General features: G+C 41.4%; 2 protein-coding genes across 5 annotated transcripts; one reads left to right on the forward strand and one right to left on the reverse strand.

Moving 5' to 3' along the window:
- On the forward strand, positions 1,008-5,372 carry LOC8059776. Of its 3 annotated transcripts, none has more exons than XM_021453134.1 (4): positions 1,008-1,281; positions 2,103-2,403; positions 2,842-2,958; positions 3,049-5,372. In XM_021453134.1, the coding sequence occupies exons 2-4, from the start codon at positions 2,113-2,115 to the stop codon at positions 4,987-4,989; spliced, it is 2,349 nt and encodes a 782-aa protein (XP_021308809.1). In that variant the 5' UTR covers positions 1,008-1,281; positions 2,103-2,112; the 3' UTR covers positions 4,990-5,372. The 3 variants fall into 3 exon arrangements, with proteins under 3 accessions (XP_021308809.1, XP_021308808.1, XP_002459820.2); XM_021453133.1 differs by having other exon boundaries at positions 1,022-1,472; XM_002459775.2 differs by having other exon boundaries at positions 1,022-1,288.
- On the reverse strand, positions 7,333-15,836 carry LOC8059777. 2 transcript variants are annotated; one of them, XM_021453131.1, is made up of 16 exons: positions 15,466-15,836; positions 13,711-14,113; positions 13,402-13,627; positions 13,049-13,300; positions 12,854-12,963; positions 12,255-12,350; positions 11,840-11,927; positions 11,406-11,635; positions 11,057-11,241; positions 10,678-10,877; positions 10,155-10,487; positions 9,932-10,033; positions 8,903-9,200; positions 8,353-8,501; positions 7,977-8,261; positions 7,333-7,888 (listed from the first exon to the last, which is right to left on the reverse strand). In XM_021453131.1, exons 2-16 carry the CDS (start codon positions 14,019-14,021, stop codon positions 7,670-7,672), a joined length of 3,084 nt encoding a protein of 1,027 aa, XP_021308806.1. In that variant the 5' UTR covers positions 14,022-14,113; positions 15,466-15,836; the 3' UTR covers positions 7,333-7,669. The 2 variants fall into 2 exon arrangements, with proteins under 2 accessions (XP_021308806.1, XP_021308807.1); XM_021453132.1 differs by having other exon boundaries at positions 7,455-7,888; positions 13,711-14,056.

Here is a 17,214-nt window from a genome sequence, read left to right on the forward strand (position 1 = left end):
GGAGACGGACGGCGCGGAGGCGGGCTGTGCGCAGCCCGCTCAGAAGACGGCGTCGGCGTCGAGTACCGAATCGGCGACTGCGGCTCTATGCTCAGTGACAGCCATTGGCTGGCCACCATGGATGGTGGCGGTGGTGGGCACGGGCCGTCGCCGTGGAGCGGGCACCGAGGCCGGGGTGGAGCCGGCAAGGCAAGGACCAGCGCTGGAGGCGCTGGTGGAGTCGGTGCCCTCGACGGTGACGCCGCGGGCGGAGCCGTGGATGGCGCCGCGGGCGAAGCCGTGGACGACACCACCGAACGCCGTGACGGAGGGGCGACGTTTGCACGTCGGTGTCCCCCCGAAACGACGTCGTACAGGAAAACGTCCGAGGTTCCTGTCGAGATCACGGCGTTCGCCCCGAAAGCGATAGCCGCGAGTCTCTCCAAGGAGTTCCCGGATGTTCTCCAGTAGTTCCGCCTGAAGGCGGTTGTTGCCGAAGTGTGTGCCCAATGTCCGGGCACGGTTCATCGCCATCCAGACGATTTGAAGGATGAGAGAAGCCATTGAAGCAGGATTACGGCGAGGGAAAGGCATGATTCTACCTTGGGTGACGCCCTGGGCGAAGGTCGATCCCTCGACGATGTTCTATCCAACCGAACTATTCCTCTCTGGGTAGGAGAGAGCGATGTCGTGGATGACATCTGTAGACGGTCGTGGGAGACGTCGTAGTTAAGATAGAATTTCTTGTAAGAGGATGAGATCACCCGGATAAATATCTGTAACACATTGCCGCAGCGTCGGCGAGGACAGCCTGACAGGCAAGCCGAGAGAAGCCCATGCACGGATTTGCTGTCGCAGGCCGCCGCGAGACCGCGACGCACTCGTCCGATGGCCGGCGCCTCGCGACTCGCGAGCCACGCGCGCCCGACACGACACCACGATACGTGCGCCGCGAAACCTCTTCGCCTCCTCACCCTTTTCTCCGCGTGTCTGTGGGACCCACCCACCCACCCAGAGCTGCGACTTGCGAAGCGCAGGAACCGAAGCGGCCAATGCGTCCCCCACTCCCTTCGCTATCCCTCAACAATCCCATGCTTTTTTTTGCCCTTTCCAGTTTCCATCTCCCGCGTCCCGCCCTCGCCCCCGGCCGCCGCCACCAAATTCCATCTGCAGCCGGAGCGGCGGCTGTGCTTTCTCTCGTCTCACCACCAACCAAACCACTCCGCCGTTTTCCTTCCTGCCGTCCCCTCCGCCGGGGTTCCTCAACGACTCCGCCACGTATCACGGCACGCATTGGCGTCGGTACCAAGTGAACCCCCCTACCCTCCACTCCTTCTCTCTACTTGCTGTTGCGATCATCGTCATCCCATCCGTGCCGCGTCTTCTGTTGCCTCGCTTTCGTCAGGCTACAGGCACCACTTGCATCGCGATATTTTTTTTTCACTTTTTATTTTCCACCTCCAATATTGTTAGCTAGGGTTTACGATCCGAAGGTATGCCCCGGCACTCACTCGCCAATGTATATGTATGTGTATGATGGATCCATGTGGGGTTTGGTTCCGTTTCCACCACCGTGCTCTGTGCTACAAGCCTACAACCGTTGCCTTCGCCTTTTGCCCTTTTTGCTTTATTGATTGATTGATGGATACGTGCTTGTTGCCTGGCTCGCTAACTGGAGATTTGGTGCTCTGCGTTGCAGATACCTAAGTTTGGTCCATACGCAGTTTCTTCCATAATCCATAAAATAAAAACTTGCGTTTGGACCACAATTGTTTGTTCTTTTGTTGTTTCTCGGTGAAATAAAGCGTGAAAAGTTTTCTTCTAAAAAATTGTTTGTTCCTTTGTCCGTTTACTGTTCCTAAACTGCTACTCCTACGCGAACATCATCACTTCTGTACTTGCTGTGGTCTCCACCCTTTTTCATTAGCGTTTCTTGTAATAAATATTTATTTCTTCCTTCGGATTTATTTTGTTTTCTTCTTACCTGCTTCCTTCTACCGTAAAAATTAATTTCGACATCCTGCCACCTCACTGTTTGAAATACTACTGTGTAGCCTGTATTAACTAATTAAATGTCAGTGACCTACGGTTCTCACTCATTTTCACCTGTGTGCGTGTGCAAGGTCCGTCGGAATGAGGCAGCAGGCCCCCCTGCTGTCGGTTAGGCATGCTGCTGTTGCCTCTATGGCAGGAGCTATCTTCATGTCCAACACCATCACAAGGGAGCAATGCTTCCAAGCAAGCATTTTCGGTCTGCCCTTGGAGTATCGATCCTTTGTCAGCCATGTCAGAAAAGGGATGCCTTTGTTTCTCTTTGACCATACTCTGCGCAAGCTTTACGGGGTTTTTGAGGCTGCCTCTGATGGAGGGCTCAATATTAACAGTGCTGCATTTCGGTCGATTCACCGCTCATATCCTGCGCAGGTAATTCACAATTAGTATGCGTCTCTTGGTTAATCCTACTCTTGTCTGTTTAGATCCCTTTAAACAACAATGCCTTATGAGTTATATTTTTCCTCAGTTCTCTGTTTTCTGTATATATATGCTTGTTGCTTGCGCTACATGTGAGGCTGGTTGTGCTAAGTTGATCTCGCTCAAAATAGGAATGCTGTAAGCTGTGTGAGACCAAGAACTGAATCTTGACAATAAATACCTTGTCTTTTTTTTCTTTTTCTTAATATAAAATTATGATGGGACTAGGAACAGAAGTGCTCGCATCGCTTTTCATGTCTATGACTTCTGCACATTAGATACATCAGCTAAGATATACTATAGATGTTATATAAAGATAAACTATTTGTTCTGTTTTTGAGATAAACTATTTGTTCTGTTTTTGAGCTGTTCTTTTTTCCCCCTCTCTAGGTTCGCATCAATATTATTTGGAAGTGCAAACCACTAAGTGAGGATGAGTTTTTTCCTGCTATAGAAGACAACTACTATCAGCCAAGGAAGTTCTACTTTGACCTTTCATATGAGCAGGTTTGCTTCACTACTGCTTTGCCACATGATGTTAGAAATGCACCTTCTGATAGCATGGCTATGACAATGGAAACTTCTTCTGGCTAGCAGGTTGTTCGGCTTTATGAACTGTTTGGCGACAAGAGGGTAGGACGCCCTATTCATGACTATCCACAAAATGAGTGTTTGCAAACAAACTGCTCCAGCAAAGGGATACCTGACAAAGAAAGCTTGACTCCAGACCCTCCTCATTCCAGCAATCAATCACTCCTTTTGGTTCCCAACATTTCAGAAGTCAGAAGAAGATATTCTACTCCTACAAGCACGCACACAGATTTATCACTTAATGTCGAGGCACACCCAAACATTTCGATGCCCTTGGGAACTGAAATTAATGGAGCCCAAATTGCTCCCACCTGCAGCTCCCATCATGATCAAACACAACCTTTTTATCAAAATGAGTTTTTCCCAGCTGCTTCAATGACAGATGCTGTTTCAACTCAAGTATCTGCCCCGTGCTCTGAAACTACTAGGCACCACCAGTTGGTTGGGCAATCACATCCATTACCACACAACTATCCACATAATATCTTGCCTGCTGGATTTACAGCCCAGGGCCCAATCGACGAATCTAAATTTGTTGCAAACCAATTGTATCCATTATGTCATGGTTATATGCACAATGGCTTGTTAACTTCTGGATATGGAACTCAAAGTCCAACTTACAAAGGGATGAATCACTTGAATTCAACTTTTCCTCCGAATGACCAATTATATCCTCGTTTGCTAGTGTCGAACCCACAAAGTAACTCTCAGGGTCAATGTGACATCTGCTTCAACCAAGGCTGCCCTGATACACATGATGGCATACATGCATATGAGCATCGGTGTTTAAGTGAAGGAGAAGTGCTAACAACAGAGGAACTTGACCAACAAGGTATTCTCACATGCCCACAACCACAAGTTACTGGATGCGATGGGAAAACAGTATCAGCAATTCATCAGCAGAACATGAGTTCTACTGATTACATTCAGATCCCTTATTGTGATGAAGACTTTGAAAATGATCAGATCAAACATGGTACCCATGGCAATGCCTCAGATTCATCAGATGTTGAAAATGGTATTGTTGATCTACGATATACACAACATGCTGTAGGAGCTGAAAACGACACAAAGGATCAGTGTAGCCTGCCAACAAAAGGTGTATTTTCTCGCTTGTCAGCGAGGAAGCAACTGACTTCTCAAGAGGCCACTGGTCCTACACTCAACCAATTGGTTTCTTCTCTTTCTCAGAAGACAGAACAGTGGAGCCACAAAAATAGACCAATTGAGGATGGTCCTGTTATTCCATTAAACCGGGAGCAGGCTGTGGACTGTTCTCATGCGTCGCTGAACCTGCCGAGTCAACTAGATCTAGAAGAAGATGTAAGCATAGAGCCACAACTTCCCTTCTTGAACTTCAAGAGACGCAGTGAAGCAGGGAAGGCGGATGCAAATTTAGTAAAGGAGATCAGTGGGAAAGGGAAGAGAAGAAAGCTTGTGCGTCCTTCCTTTGAAGAAAATAATACTTCTTCAAATGGTGGAGAACAGCTTAAAGGAAATTGTACACAGGACAAGAATCAAAACTATCAGGGAAGTGAGAACCATTTTGACATTGACCTAAACATACCTGCAGCACCAATAGAGAACAATCCAGTGGAGGATAACAGAATTGCAGTGTGTCCTGGTGTTATTATCAAGGTACAAACAGAGAAACCGTATGGAATAGATACAAACAAGGAAAATTCCTCAAATGTGATGGAGACAACTGAAGAACATGATCCATCACCTGCACAAAAGGTTGACACTGATTTTAACATCGCAGACTTGAACACAATGGATGAATTGAAACTTCGTACAATCCTAGATCATACATCATCATTGTTGCAAGCACTTGCTAAGCTAAAAAATGGGAAGTCTGACAACTGTGAACAGGCTACGTCAAGCATCTGCATGGAAGATAAGAAAGTAAACATGCCATTGAACTCTGATGGGGGGCACCAAACCTGAGGGCAATTAGAAGTAGCAGCAAAGAGGGGAGTCCACTTCATCTCGATTGGAATATACTCTGTATATGCCAGCACGAGATTCAAGTTTACGTTTACCGTCAGTACATGTAGCAACAGGTTTATCTTTCTTCATGGTAGTAGCATTTCGTTTTTTTGGGGGTGGCTGTGGGGGGTTAATGTTCCCGGAAGACTGACTTTTCCTCTCGTTGGAACTTATACCAACAGCTTCTCGATATAGCCTATGTTAGATGAAACTGTGCTCTGTCTAATGCAAAGATTTTCTTTAAACTTCTGTGTTTCATGTCTCTCATTGTTTATATACCAACGTATGCTACTGCAACTTTAGTGACAAGAAATTATTGAATTTTCTGCCAGACCACTTTATTTTCATGCTTCGTGTATGACGAGGATGTTGAGATGACATATGAACACATCTATAAATACGGTCAGACATCAGTTCGCTGGTCAGCTCCCCTCCAGCTTCGCAAAACTGGTATCGAAAGTCTGGGCACCTCCACGAATCAGTTCGCTGGTCAGCTCCCCTCCAGCTTCGCAAAACTGGTATCGAAAGTCTGGGCACCTCCACGATGCAAGGTTTTCCTATTTGCTTCTCTTGAATTAGGGTTGAAAGTGGTATGGATAATCCAAAACTGGTATCGAAAGTCTGGGCACCTCCACGATGCAAGGTTTTCCTATTTGCTTCTCTTGAATTAGGATTGAAAGTGGTATGGATAATCCTTTGGTCCAATCCGTTTCGAATTCGAATTTTAAGAATGTGGATAAATGTTTTAAATATCTATGTGGATGTAGATAATCCGAATTCGATTATAGGCGGATGCGGTGTAGAATATGAGATTGATGAAATCTGGATATGGATTATCCGATAATTAAACACGGATTATCCAACGCTTATAATAGGATATTCGAATATTTTAAAAAGCATAAGTGAAAAGAATATAAGTTAGCCTAGCTCATGACACAAGCATTATTATATTATAGTCCATAGTAAAGCATGTCTAATGAAATAATTATATCAAAGTGAAGGACTAGTACAAGACAAAGAGTGAAGATAAAGTTTTGCCTAATTAAGAATATTTACTTATTTCACATATTTTTTTTCTACTCTTAAATTCAAATGGCTAACTTGTATTAAATTTTTAAGATTTTAAATCGAAGTGGTGGATTGATGGTGATTATTTTATGTTGCACAATCATTTTATGACTTTGGTTAATGAATTGTTTCTCATCATAAAAAACAACACATAAGCACATATACGACATTAAAAAGTCTGCTTTCGCTCCGATATCGGTCTAAATCCGTACCATTTCCGACATCTAAAAAATCCGTATTCGTATCCGAATCCGCGTGATATCCGATCCGCTCTGAATCCGATCAAGAAAAAAAAGATTAGGATATGGGAAAGCTATTATCCGCTCCGATCCGATCCGTTTTTATTCCTATTTGCAATAGACTTTTGGACATCGGACAGCGGCCCGCTGGATGAAAAAATAACTATTTTTGTGCACCTTCGAGAGGAACCTAGAGACAACCACACGTGACACGCCCCTCTTCATCGAATGCCCTTCTCGCGGATTGTCTAGGATTTGGTAGCAACTAGACCGGTTGTCAAAATTTAGGTGGTGTTTGGTTAGGGGTGTTAAAAATTAACAAGTATGGTAGTATTTTTGTTTTATTTGGTAATTAATATTTCATCATGGATTAATTAAGTCCAAAAAATTCATCTTATAAATTATTATTTAGCTGTGTTTTTAGTTTTGTAATGGTCTATATTTAATACTCCATGTATATGTCCAAATATTTGGGCCTTGTTTACTTCCAAAATTTTTTGCAAAATATGAATAGTGACAATTTCGTTTGTATTTGAACTAGGGTCAAAAGATTCGTTTCGTCAATTTCGACCAAACTGTACAATTAGTTTTTATTTTTATCTATATTTAATACTCCATGCATGCGTCTAAAGATTCGATGTGACGAAAAATCTGAAAAATTTTGTAAAACTTTTTGGGAACTAAACAAAGCCCATCCTTTTGGACGGTTGACTATGATATGAAGGAATGGTTCTGCCACATGACAGACCAAGGTACGAAGACGACGGCGTACACACCTGCAATCATGACTCTTAAGGTGCATTTGGAAACAACGAAACACAGTCATCTTTAGAGATTCCAAGATAACAGACCAGACGCTCTTCACCTTGGTTAAGGACACATGCTGTACCTGGTCATACGCTGGGGGAAAGGTCCTGTTCCCTCTATGGGTTGCTCAATCTTTAGTGAGCAATTAACCAATAGATGTTGCTTGCCTACGCGCTACTTCCGCATGTAACCAAACGTTGTAACTGCTCTTCTTATTAATGATAAATCGGGTAACCAGATCTTCCCAAAAAAAAAAAAGAAAAAAAAAACACGGCCAGACACCTGAGCAGTGAGCACGGGACACGGCCATTAAGCTTGAAAAACTTATCACTACACCTGACCAGGGCAACTGAGATAACAACAGATGTACAACATTTGGAGCTCATCTCGTCGAGCTTTGCCCTCTGTTTTTTGTTCTATCTATTTCTCCTGTGCTATGTCAGAGGGCCTTGTGTTACTATACAATTTCTCCCGCGTCGAAGATAACTTTATGTACATTACATTAACATTTCACAACATGAGCATCATCTTACAGAACCTCCTGGCGTTTTAGGACTTGAGGGCGTTCGTGGACTTGAAGGCGTTCGTGGGATGACAAACCTGTCAACAATGCGCACCGCATTGATTGGGTCCAGGCCTGAGGCGGCCCTCCATTTGCTTGGGAACTTCCTGGTGTAGCTCATCTGGAATGGCTGCTTGGGTTCCATGTCCCAGTCTGGATCCAGCATCCAATCCTTTGGCACCTGGTTCATTACAAAACTGAATCGTTTCTACAGAATGGCAGCATAGTTGTTTTTTTGTGAAAAATATTGAAGTCAACGAGCTTCTCACCTTGTCCACAGCCAGCGTGAAGACCTCAAGATCTCCATTTTTCTTGATGTGGAACCGTGTGAATGCCTTATAATTTGCTATGCGCAGCGAGGAGAAGGCCTCATCGAAATGGATATGGAACCAGTTTATGCATAAATATAAGTAGCTCCCAAACACCAGCGATACGACAGGTGTTGACAAGACCCAGAAGTACAGGAAAACACAGACGTAATAGATGATGGCACCTCCCCGGGGAAGGGACTCTATTCCTTTTCTGCAGATTGTACTTCTAGTTACTGCCATAACCTGAAAGAGAGCACATATGGCGTAAGTGGCAAACAGCACCAACAATCAGAAATGGTCTCATTATTATAGCTTACAAAAATATAAGAATAACCTCTGGGATGTCGAATGCAGACATGAGGTACTTAATACATGCAGGGTAAAGACCAAAGGTCCAATGCTCGAGACGAGTGCGAAGTCCCGTGGGATCAGGAAAATGTTCGCTTTCCACTTTTCGGTACCATTCATAAAGGGTATGGTAACCTGAGAACAAGTCAAACAACAATTCCATTTTACATTGTGGATGACAGGAACATCAGAGAATATAGTACAGGTCATGAATCATACTGCTCTTCTGCAAATTATGGTTGAGCTTTCTTTAAGAAGAATTGGTTAGCCATGTAAGAATCAAAGTTGTAGTGTTACAGGATCTGACTGGAAAGAAAATAACTTGTGCACTTCTTTTTTCAAACCGGAGGCATCCCCCATTTCCATTCGAAGCAAACGGAAATACAAAGTTTAGTAGACAAATAACTTGTGCACCTGTGACACTATAATCTTATTCTTAAGGGTTCAAGGCAAACTATCTAGAATGATTTATGTTATCAGGCAACAATGCACACAAAAAGAAATGAGAGAGGAAAGGTGAGGAGAAAAAGACGAACCTGATGTTGCTAATAGATGGTTGCGAATGCAGATTTCAATAGCTAATTCCATAAGTAGCATCAGTAGCACTGCTGAAGTAAGATGAGCAGCAGCATGAAGAAAACCAAGCAATACGCGCCTCCTACGCGACAGTTTTGTGGGTACAAAGAAAAATGATACCATCAATAGAGTAACAACACCGCCTAGAGACACATAGGATCGCTCTAGAATCTCAAAAATAGCATTCCACATTGCACTGAAGAAACCATTGATACGACCAGCCCAGGAGTCTTCATGTAAGATGCGAAATGAGTCACACTGGATAACAGAACATTGCATCAGGCTACAGATAGGACTAACTGAGTAATTTATTAGTACTGGTGCAATATGCCAATATCCACAAATTAGTAATGTAGTCTATTGCTGCTTTCCTTTCATTATATAATATTATACTATATTTGCAAAATCGCTATCCGTGCGACCAGAATATAACCCCATTTTTTGGTTCACAGAAATTTGTGGGAGGGCAGAAAATTGACGAGTGTAGTCCTCTTGTACCAATTTTTTTTTAAAAGATCACAACATTTTGCAAACCCTATTAGAAATGTGTCTAAGATAACCTTGGAGATAGGCGGGGATCAGGTCCTATGAACATATACCGCTGATTACAGGATCAGCAAGACCTGTCCTACAACCCTAAGTACTCCGGAAAACATTTGCGAGACGACAAACTTTTTTTTTTTTTGAGGAAACGGCAGGGAAGCTCCCTACCTGTTCTTTTTTTCTTTTTCATTAATATGAACAAAAATAATAACAAAGGGTAGCTGTACAACTATACAAAGTACAAGGCTTGTAAAGCCCAAAAAGCAATTCACCAGGAAGAAAGGGACCATTTTATTATGACACTATTTTTCATGCATTTTTTTAATTTAGCATTTGTGAATGTAAAAACAAATAATTTTTAAGCTTATACTTTAACCTAAGGGTTGTTTTCTACCATAGAGTTCATAAAAAAAGTCAACTGTCTCAACTCATCTAGTTTCCCTCACCTGTGGAAACATTGAGAAAACCAAGACGAAGTACACAAAACCACCAATTACATCAAATTGCCAATTTTTCCTTCGGAACTTCAAAATATTACCAAGTGCAATCTAGAGAATGAAACAAAGAAGAGAAGTCACATGATAATACAAACCACTCAAACATCATGACCAATCAAACGCAGCCATGCAATGAACTAGAATAACATAAAAATGTACGGCTCAACCTTACCTTGCTAGAGTCAGTGTAAGAAGGATATGTGGATTTTGTTTCATACTTGTTCCCATAAAATACCCTGAAGTTCTCAAAGACATGTGTTGGATGCAAAAAGGCCCCACCACAGCCATTTACAAGTAAGTGCTGTACATGAACTGGTTCTTTTGACTCAATGCAAGAATGTCGCATATAATGGTGCAGGTCCCCAGCCATCCGCAGTTTGCATCTTCCCCTGAGGTACTCCCGTATCAAATATGCAACATTTGTGCCAGTGCTATCACCCCAGTACCAATCAAGGAGCCAGTTTGGTTCATGAGTTATAATAATTATGGAATCAGTTTCTCCAACCTGCATACCGGTGGAATATGAAGTCACTGAAAAACACATCCTATAATCTTCAATGTTTTCTGCTTATGACAACAAGATCTTCAGTACTGATCAAGCTTATAGAGTTGTGCTACTATTGAACAAAACAAAACAAAACAAAAAGAAACTTGATACAACTGCTAATACCATGAAGATCAGAGAATGAAATTACCTTCTGTTGACACAACTCAGCAAAAAACTTGAACTGGTAGACATCAATGTCTCCATGAAGAGCTTGGTCAAGACCAAAAACCCACCATCCATTGGGAAGCTTCAATGCAAAATAACTCTTCTTCTGAGGTAGGAACCACCCACCCAACCAACTCTTATGACAGATATACCTTATGAATGTGTTCAATCCATCGAACCAATCTGTTCATGGCCATATAGAATGTTTGAAACGTCAATCCATAATTATGTGTTTTCGAAAATATGCATGGCATTTTCATGGTAACAAAGCATAACATATTCAGAAGCTGGCAGATGACAAGAAAATTGAACAAGCATCGCTGCACAAGATTATATGGCATATTTCATTGAGCAATAATTACCATGGTTTCCGGGAATCATGAAACACTGTGGTCCTCTGTACCGCCTGAGCTCAGAAACCCCAAGGGGAAGTTCAGGCTTCTCCAGTGCTATATGTTCAGGCTTATACCAAGCAGGAGGCTGGAGAGCATACTCAAAAGAACAGAAAAAACGTCGTTCATACGAAAATGAGGATGGATTGGGATACCTGTGAATATAAGCAAGGAAAACTCCCATTATATAGGCAAACAAATTAATAATGAAATTGATAATAGCAATACATGATATCATCTGTAGCTGGAATGTCAAGTTGCCAAGAACCAGATGAGTTTTTATTGGTTATTTAGTAGTCAGTGTCAACAGGAAACATACGCAAGGTCTCCACCAATGAGTAGCAGTTGTCCACGGGGAAATGTTATCCTTGAATCATCAGATTTTATAACTAACGAGGGTTGAGCAAGTAATCGTGCTACAGAATATGTAGAGTTGCCACCATCACCAGTATCTGCAATGAAGTCAAACCAAAGCTCATCTTTTCCATCAAGATGATCATACAAAAGGTCGTGGCTGTTAGCTTCATCAGGAGTTTTATTCATAGCAGCCTGGTCAAGGTTAGTAAAAAACTGTTAATAATTGGTTTAAGACAACCATAGACTCAACTTTGTAGTGCAAAAATAAACCCCTATGTGCAAAGCAGTACATAAATCACTACTGTTATGTGCCTCTCAGGGAAAGAAATGCATAATAAGCAATTAAGCAGAAACCATGCAATAACGGCACTATGGCAGAGGGAAGAAGTGATGTACCTGCATCATACGCATGTCAAATCGACCAACAAAGAGAGTCACAGATATCATGAGGTCGAAGACAGTTTTAAATAAATCAGTTGATGTCCTGCAGAACAAATTACCAACCTGTAAGTAACTTTTGCCATATCACTTGCAGTATAAGAACTACTCCCTCTGTCCCTAAATATCTGTCGTTTCTCGTTTACGCTTCCCGAGAAATAACTTTGACCAAATATATATTAAAAAATATTAATATTTATGGTACATAATTAGTATCGTTGGAAAGATCTTTGAATCTAGGCTTTTAATAAATTTATTTGGAGATACAAATGGTACAAGCATTTTCTATAAATTGAGTCAAACTTGTGGCACACATACCAACGGTGACAGTTATTTAGGGACGGAGGGAGTAGTGTATTGACTAATATCATACCCAGAGTACCAAGGAACCATGTCCTCAAAATCTGGCTTCAACTGTTTCTTCAATTTCTCATACTCCGAAATTGTCAAAGGATGAGTTAAAGCCCATCTGTAAATCAAACCAGAGAGAAAAAATGTGGAATTAGTCCAAAACTAAACTAACCAAAGACAGATTTCAGTTTCTGTGATTCGCCTATGATTATATATAGTTACACAGTAAAGTATTTTTTTGCAGTTAATTGCTCATATCAACTAAGGTGATAAGAACCATGTGCAAGCACCCAAATTTATGAGCCAATAAGATGAGAATCACTGTAAATATGTTTTCACACATTTAGTTGGCTCCTCAATTATGTCTGTATGCACACATGCATCAGAATACCCTAATTTACTAAGTAATAACATGAGAATATGTTACTCCCATCATGATGTTATTACACCACGAACAGAGATACCATTCTAAAACATTCATCATGTAACTGATGGGTGATAAGCTGAATTAACATTAAATAATCAGCATTTCCCAAGTTCCTTCAGTGCAAATTCATCAAAAGAAAATTTCTGTAGAAATGGGAAAGGCTGAAGTGCTTAGAAAGTTGGCAATTGGCATACCCCGTTGAACGTTCTACAACATAATTGGCAATGTAAAGACCCATGAATGTAGCCCACAAAGAGTAGACTGGTGAAATTTCATTGGAGGAACCTGATCCATTTGAAGACAGCTGAACCAGACAAAGATAAGAATAAACTTCCAAGGAAAAACGAAGATAATCATCTAAATACAAACAAAAGGCGCAGTATACTAACTTCTCCATAAATGGCCCATTTAGAGAGAAGGGGGTAATCACTAGCAGAACCAACTGGAGCAAACCAGGAGGAGCAAATCTGTTCTTTAAATTTATGCATACGTAATAGCCTTGAAATCAGTGTGTTGTCATCATGCTTTGTCCAAAGTGAGAATACAATCCAGCTAGCAGTTCTACGATCAATAGATTTATCTCTTGAAACAGTCCTGTTACCACAGTGGCTGTAAAACACACAGCAAGCTATGCTTATAACCTGAAATAAGACAAGACATAGAAAATGGGTGACACACAGGTAACAAAGAAAATATTAATGGAAATGGAAGACAAATGAACCAGTGTCACCATGGAACTTACTGCACAGTTTTGTATTATAGTAAGAATCTCTGGTTTTTTCTCTGCCATACGAGAAACAAGACCCAAATACCAAAGGCCAAGAAATATGATATGGAAGACCATCAAGAAAATTAGAGAAGAAATAAAAATGGTGAGGAAGAGGGAAAGATTCATCCGCAAATCCAAGCCCATTGACTGAAAACTGGGCAGATGGTATAGTGCTGCCAAGAATATCCATGCAATATACCTGCATTTGGAAACAGCTTCAGAGAACCAAACATCTTGTTTTAACTTGAGTACTAGTTCATAGAAAAGGGGGTTAATGCTTACCATCGGTTGAAGTTTGAATAGTTTGGTTTGATGGTCTTCCTAATGAAAGGCGATGAGAAGAAATAGAAGAAGCCAATCAAACAAGCATACATGGACCACCACTTAAAATTCTTGTCCAACTTCATTATAAGGTTTTGCAGGTTATCCGAGGAAATGAAGAAAAGCCAACAAGCAAACACAGCAATGATAAAATGTCTTGAGTGTTCATGCGGGTATGGATATCTATGAGTCAGGATGTTCCTCATCCTCTCCATTTTGAGAGATTCAATCAGACGGCCAGAGGGCTGCTTACGGAGTTTTTCTTTTCCCATAAAGGTACTGCTTCGCAAGTCAGTGATTCATGCTCCTGCAACCATTTAGTGTACTTTATCACTTGAGGAACATCTCAAATTTGTGCCCCAATCTGCATAAGTAAATCATTATGTTGTTTCCCTTCATCTGACAAAATAGGATAACATCTATATATTCACAAAGGCATGAAAACAAGCATGGAGAAAAGCAAGATTAAAAAATCAGAACTAAAAAAAGCACAAACTTCCAACCAAGGCGAGAAAAACTGAGTTTTAGTGTGCTGACTTCCTTACTCCTACCATAAAATAAAAATAACAAGCTATTAGGCTTACATATTGAATTCCTAGTGCTTGGAGATGACTTTTGGAAATTCAACCGATACCGCTTTGCGCTTTGTAAGATGAACACACAAGTATGCTATCTTATAATTCACCGCACTAGCTATGTATTTCAACACTACTCCCTCCATTCCAAATTGTTAGATGTTTTAGCTTTTGTAGATACATTAGTTTAAGTATGTAGTGTATATCTAAGTGCATAACAAAATCTATGTATCTCGAAAAGCCAAAACGTATTATAATTTGGAACGGAGGGAGTACCATCTGTTCCCTTTACCATCAGAGCTACATTGTCCATGCACTGTTGCCATGGTATATATCCTAAAAGTCATGCATCCATGCTACATTATCTGAGATGGAAAGGGAAACAAATATATGTAGACAAACTTTTTTTTTGAAAGAAAACATGTAGACAATCTGAGCAGACAGAGCAAATTACATCAACAGATCCAATGTAAACGTTAGCAATCATTATAATAAATAAAAAAGAAAGAAATCCTACTCATAACTGGTTATCAACATCAAGACAAACAAAGCAAGCTTTTGCTCCAGGTGAAGAACCCTGGCAGTCTGGCACAATACATCATCAATACGACATGTTTTCGTGAACTTGCCCAAAACCGCTGGCAGGACCACACAAGCACACAGCTAGACTAAACTATGAACTGAAAGTCTGTAACCACCAATTATCCATTATGACGCATGTACTAGCAGACAGATGTAAGTCATACTAATGAAGCCAAGAAAAAAAAAAGGAGACGAACAAACCAATCTACCAGTTCCAGAACATCACCTGAAGGAAGGAACAATTCCACCCATAGACGGCTAAAATCACATGGCTTTTACAGAAATTCAAGCGGACGCACGGATTGACAACAAAACGGACAGATTAAAAAAACGATGCGCTTTATTATATATTATAAAACGATTTCGATATGCGGCTCGCCAGCAAGCACAAAGATCGCACCTTCTCCTCGAAATTCAGCAAGGAGTTGAGATTATTAAGGTTACAGAATAACACATTTGTCGAGAAAACAGGGTCAATAAACTAGATTTATAGAGGGAAAAGTAATGGGGGCACAGTTAGGGAACTGAAGCAGTGAAAGAACCGAGGAATTTTACTCACCGAACTTAGAACCAGGAACCGGCGCCAAAGATCCGCACCGCACCAACCTGCGTCCCTATGAGTGGGCGAGGAACCAAAACAGAGGACGGAATTAAAAAGCTTGGAGAAATCGAGGGGACTTAGCAACCTGCGGCTGGGTAGTTTGCAGGGGCAAGAAAGATAGGAGTTTCAGCAAAATTCTGCTCGAATCTCCCACCGAATCTGCTGCTCCCTCCTCTGGAGGGGAGGAGGAGCAAGTAATAACTGACACGAAATGGCAAGAGAAAGAAATTTAAAATGTTTCTGGTTGGTCTTCGTCCAGCAGATGTGTAAGCGGTTTCGTCGAAGACCTTTATTATGGTTTTGGTGCGGTCCGGTCCAACGACTCTGTGTTCATGCTTGCTCGGTGGAGGCGGTGGTCGCGGACCAGTTGTCTCTCTCGTCTGACTCGTATGTTGCTTTCGCAAATCGCCATAGGAATGATTTTGACGGTTTAGGCCTTGCTTAGTTCCAAAAAATTTTGTCAAAAATTTTAGATTCCTTATCACATCGAATCTTGCGGCAGATGTATAGAGTATTAAAATAGATAACAATAAAAATTAATTACACAGTTTACCTGTAATTTGTGATACGAAACTTTTGAACCTAGTTAATCTATGATTGGACAATATTTATTAAATACAAACGAAAGTGCTACAGTATTCAAAATCTTAAATTTTTGCCAACTAAACAAACCCTTAGTTTTGTTTTGTTGTAAAGGATGGAACTGTCCTAATTTATTTTTATTGTTTGGATGAGACACGAGAGATTAGACTATAGCCGAGCATTTTGTGGGCCGGGTCAAAAGAAATCCTGGTTATTTCTGGACGAAAAAGTTCCATCCATGATTGTTCCTCGGGTTAGACGTTCCATCCATGATTGTTCCTCGGGTTAGACTCATCTGCTGTCCCCTCCTCCACGTCCACCCTCCATGAAAAAAGAAAACAGACATAAAATACAAAGCGGATACTCAAAAATAGAAAGTGGATACGAACTACTCACGATTACTCACGATTAGTAACAGTAAAAAAAGAAAAAAAAACATGTGTTGGAAGGTCACTCAGCGCACGCGTGCTGTATAAGAATGGGGCTAGACCCAGGCCTGAACAGACCAGGATTGCATTTCATAGTATAAAATAACAAAAAACAGTATTTTAGGCTAGGTTGGGGCCAAAAAAATTTTTAGGCAGCCAGATTTCTGTCCATGCCCGATCCCACTACTACATAATTTCTTTTGCATGGCATTACTATTTTCTAATTTCCAAAGGACCGCCTCCATTAATCATCGATTAACCGAGGTGGTTGTATAATAACAATCGCCTCCATTAATTCATTAACAGAGGCGGTCGTTTTAAATGACCGCCTCCATTAATAGGTATTAACAGAGGCGATCGATTAAGATGACTGCCTCCGTTAATAGATTAACGGAGGCGGACGTTATAAAAATAACCGTCTTCGTTAATGGATTTCACGTGCTACTCCACATCGACAATCTGGAAGCGGGGCTGGTGGGCACTTGTGGCTCGCCACACGTCTACATGTTGATGCAAAAATAAATCTGCAAACACAAAGCTGATACCCAATTTTGATATTAAGGCGTGCCAGCCGATTTGACCTAGCAATCGACAAAAGTGATAACTTGAATACTTTGGTCCCGACAACAGCAATGCGCCCGGATGTCACGGCCAAGTGGTACTCACGCGGAACTCGAGAAATCGCCAAGTGTTACTC

Source organism: Sorghum bicolor, chromosome 2 (genome assembly GCF_000003195.3).
Source record: "Sorghum bicolor cultivar BTx623 chromosome 2, Sorghum_bicolor_NCBIv3, whole genome shotgun sequence".
Classification (NCBI taxonomy): domain Eukaryota; kingdom Viridiplantae; phylum Streptophyta; class Magnoliopsida; order Poales; family Poaceae; genus Sorghum; species Sorghum bicolor.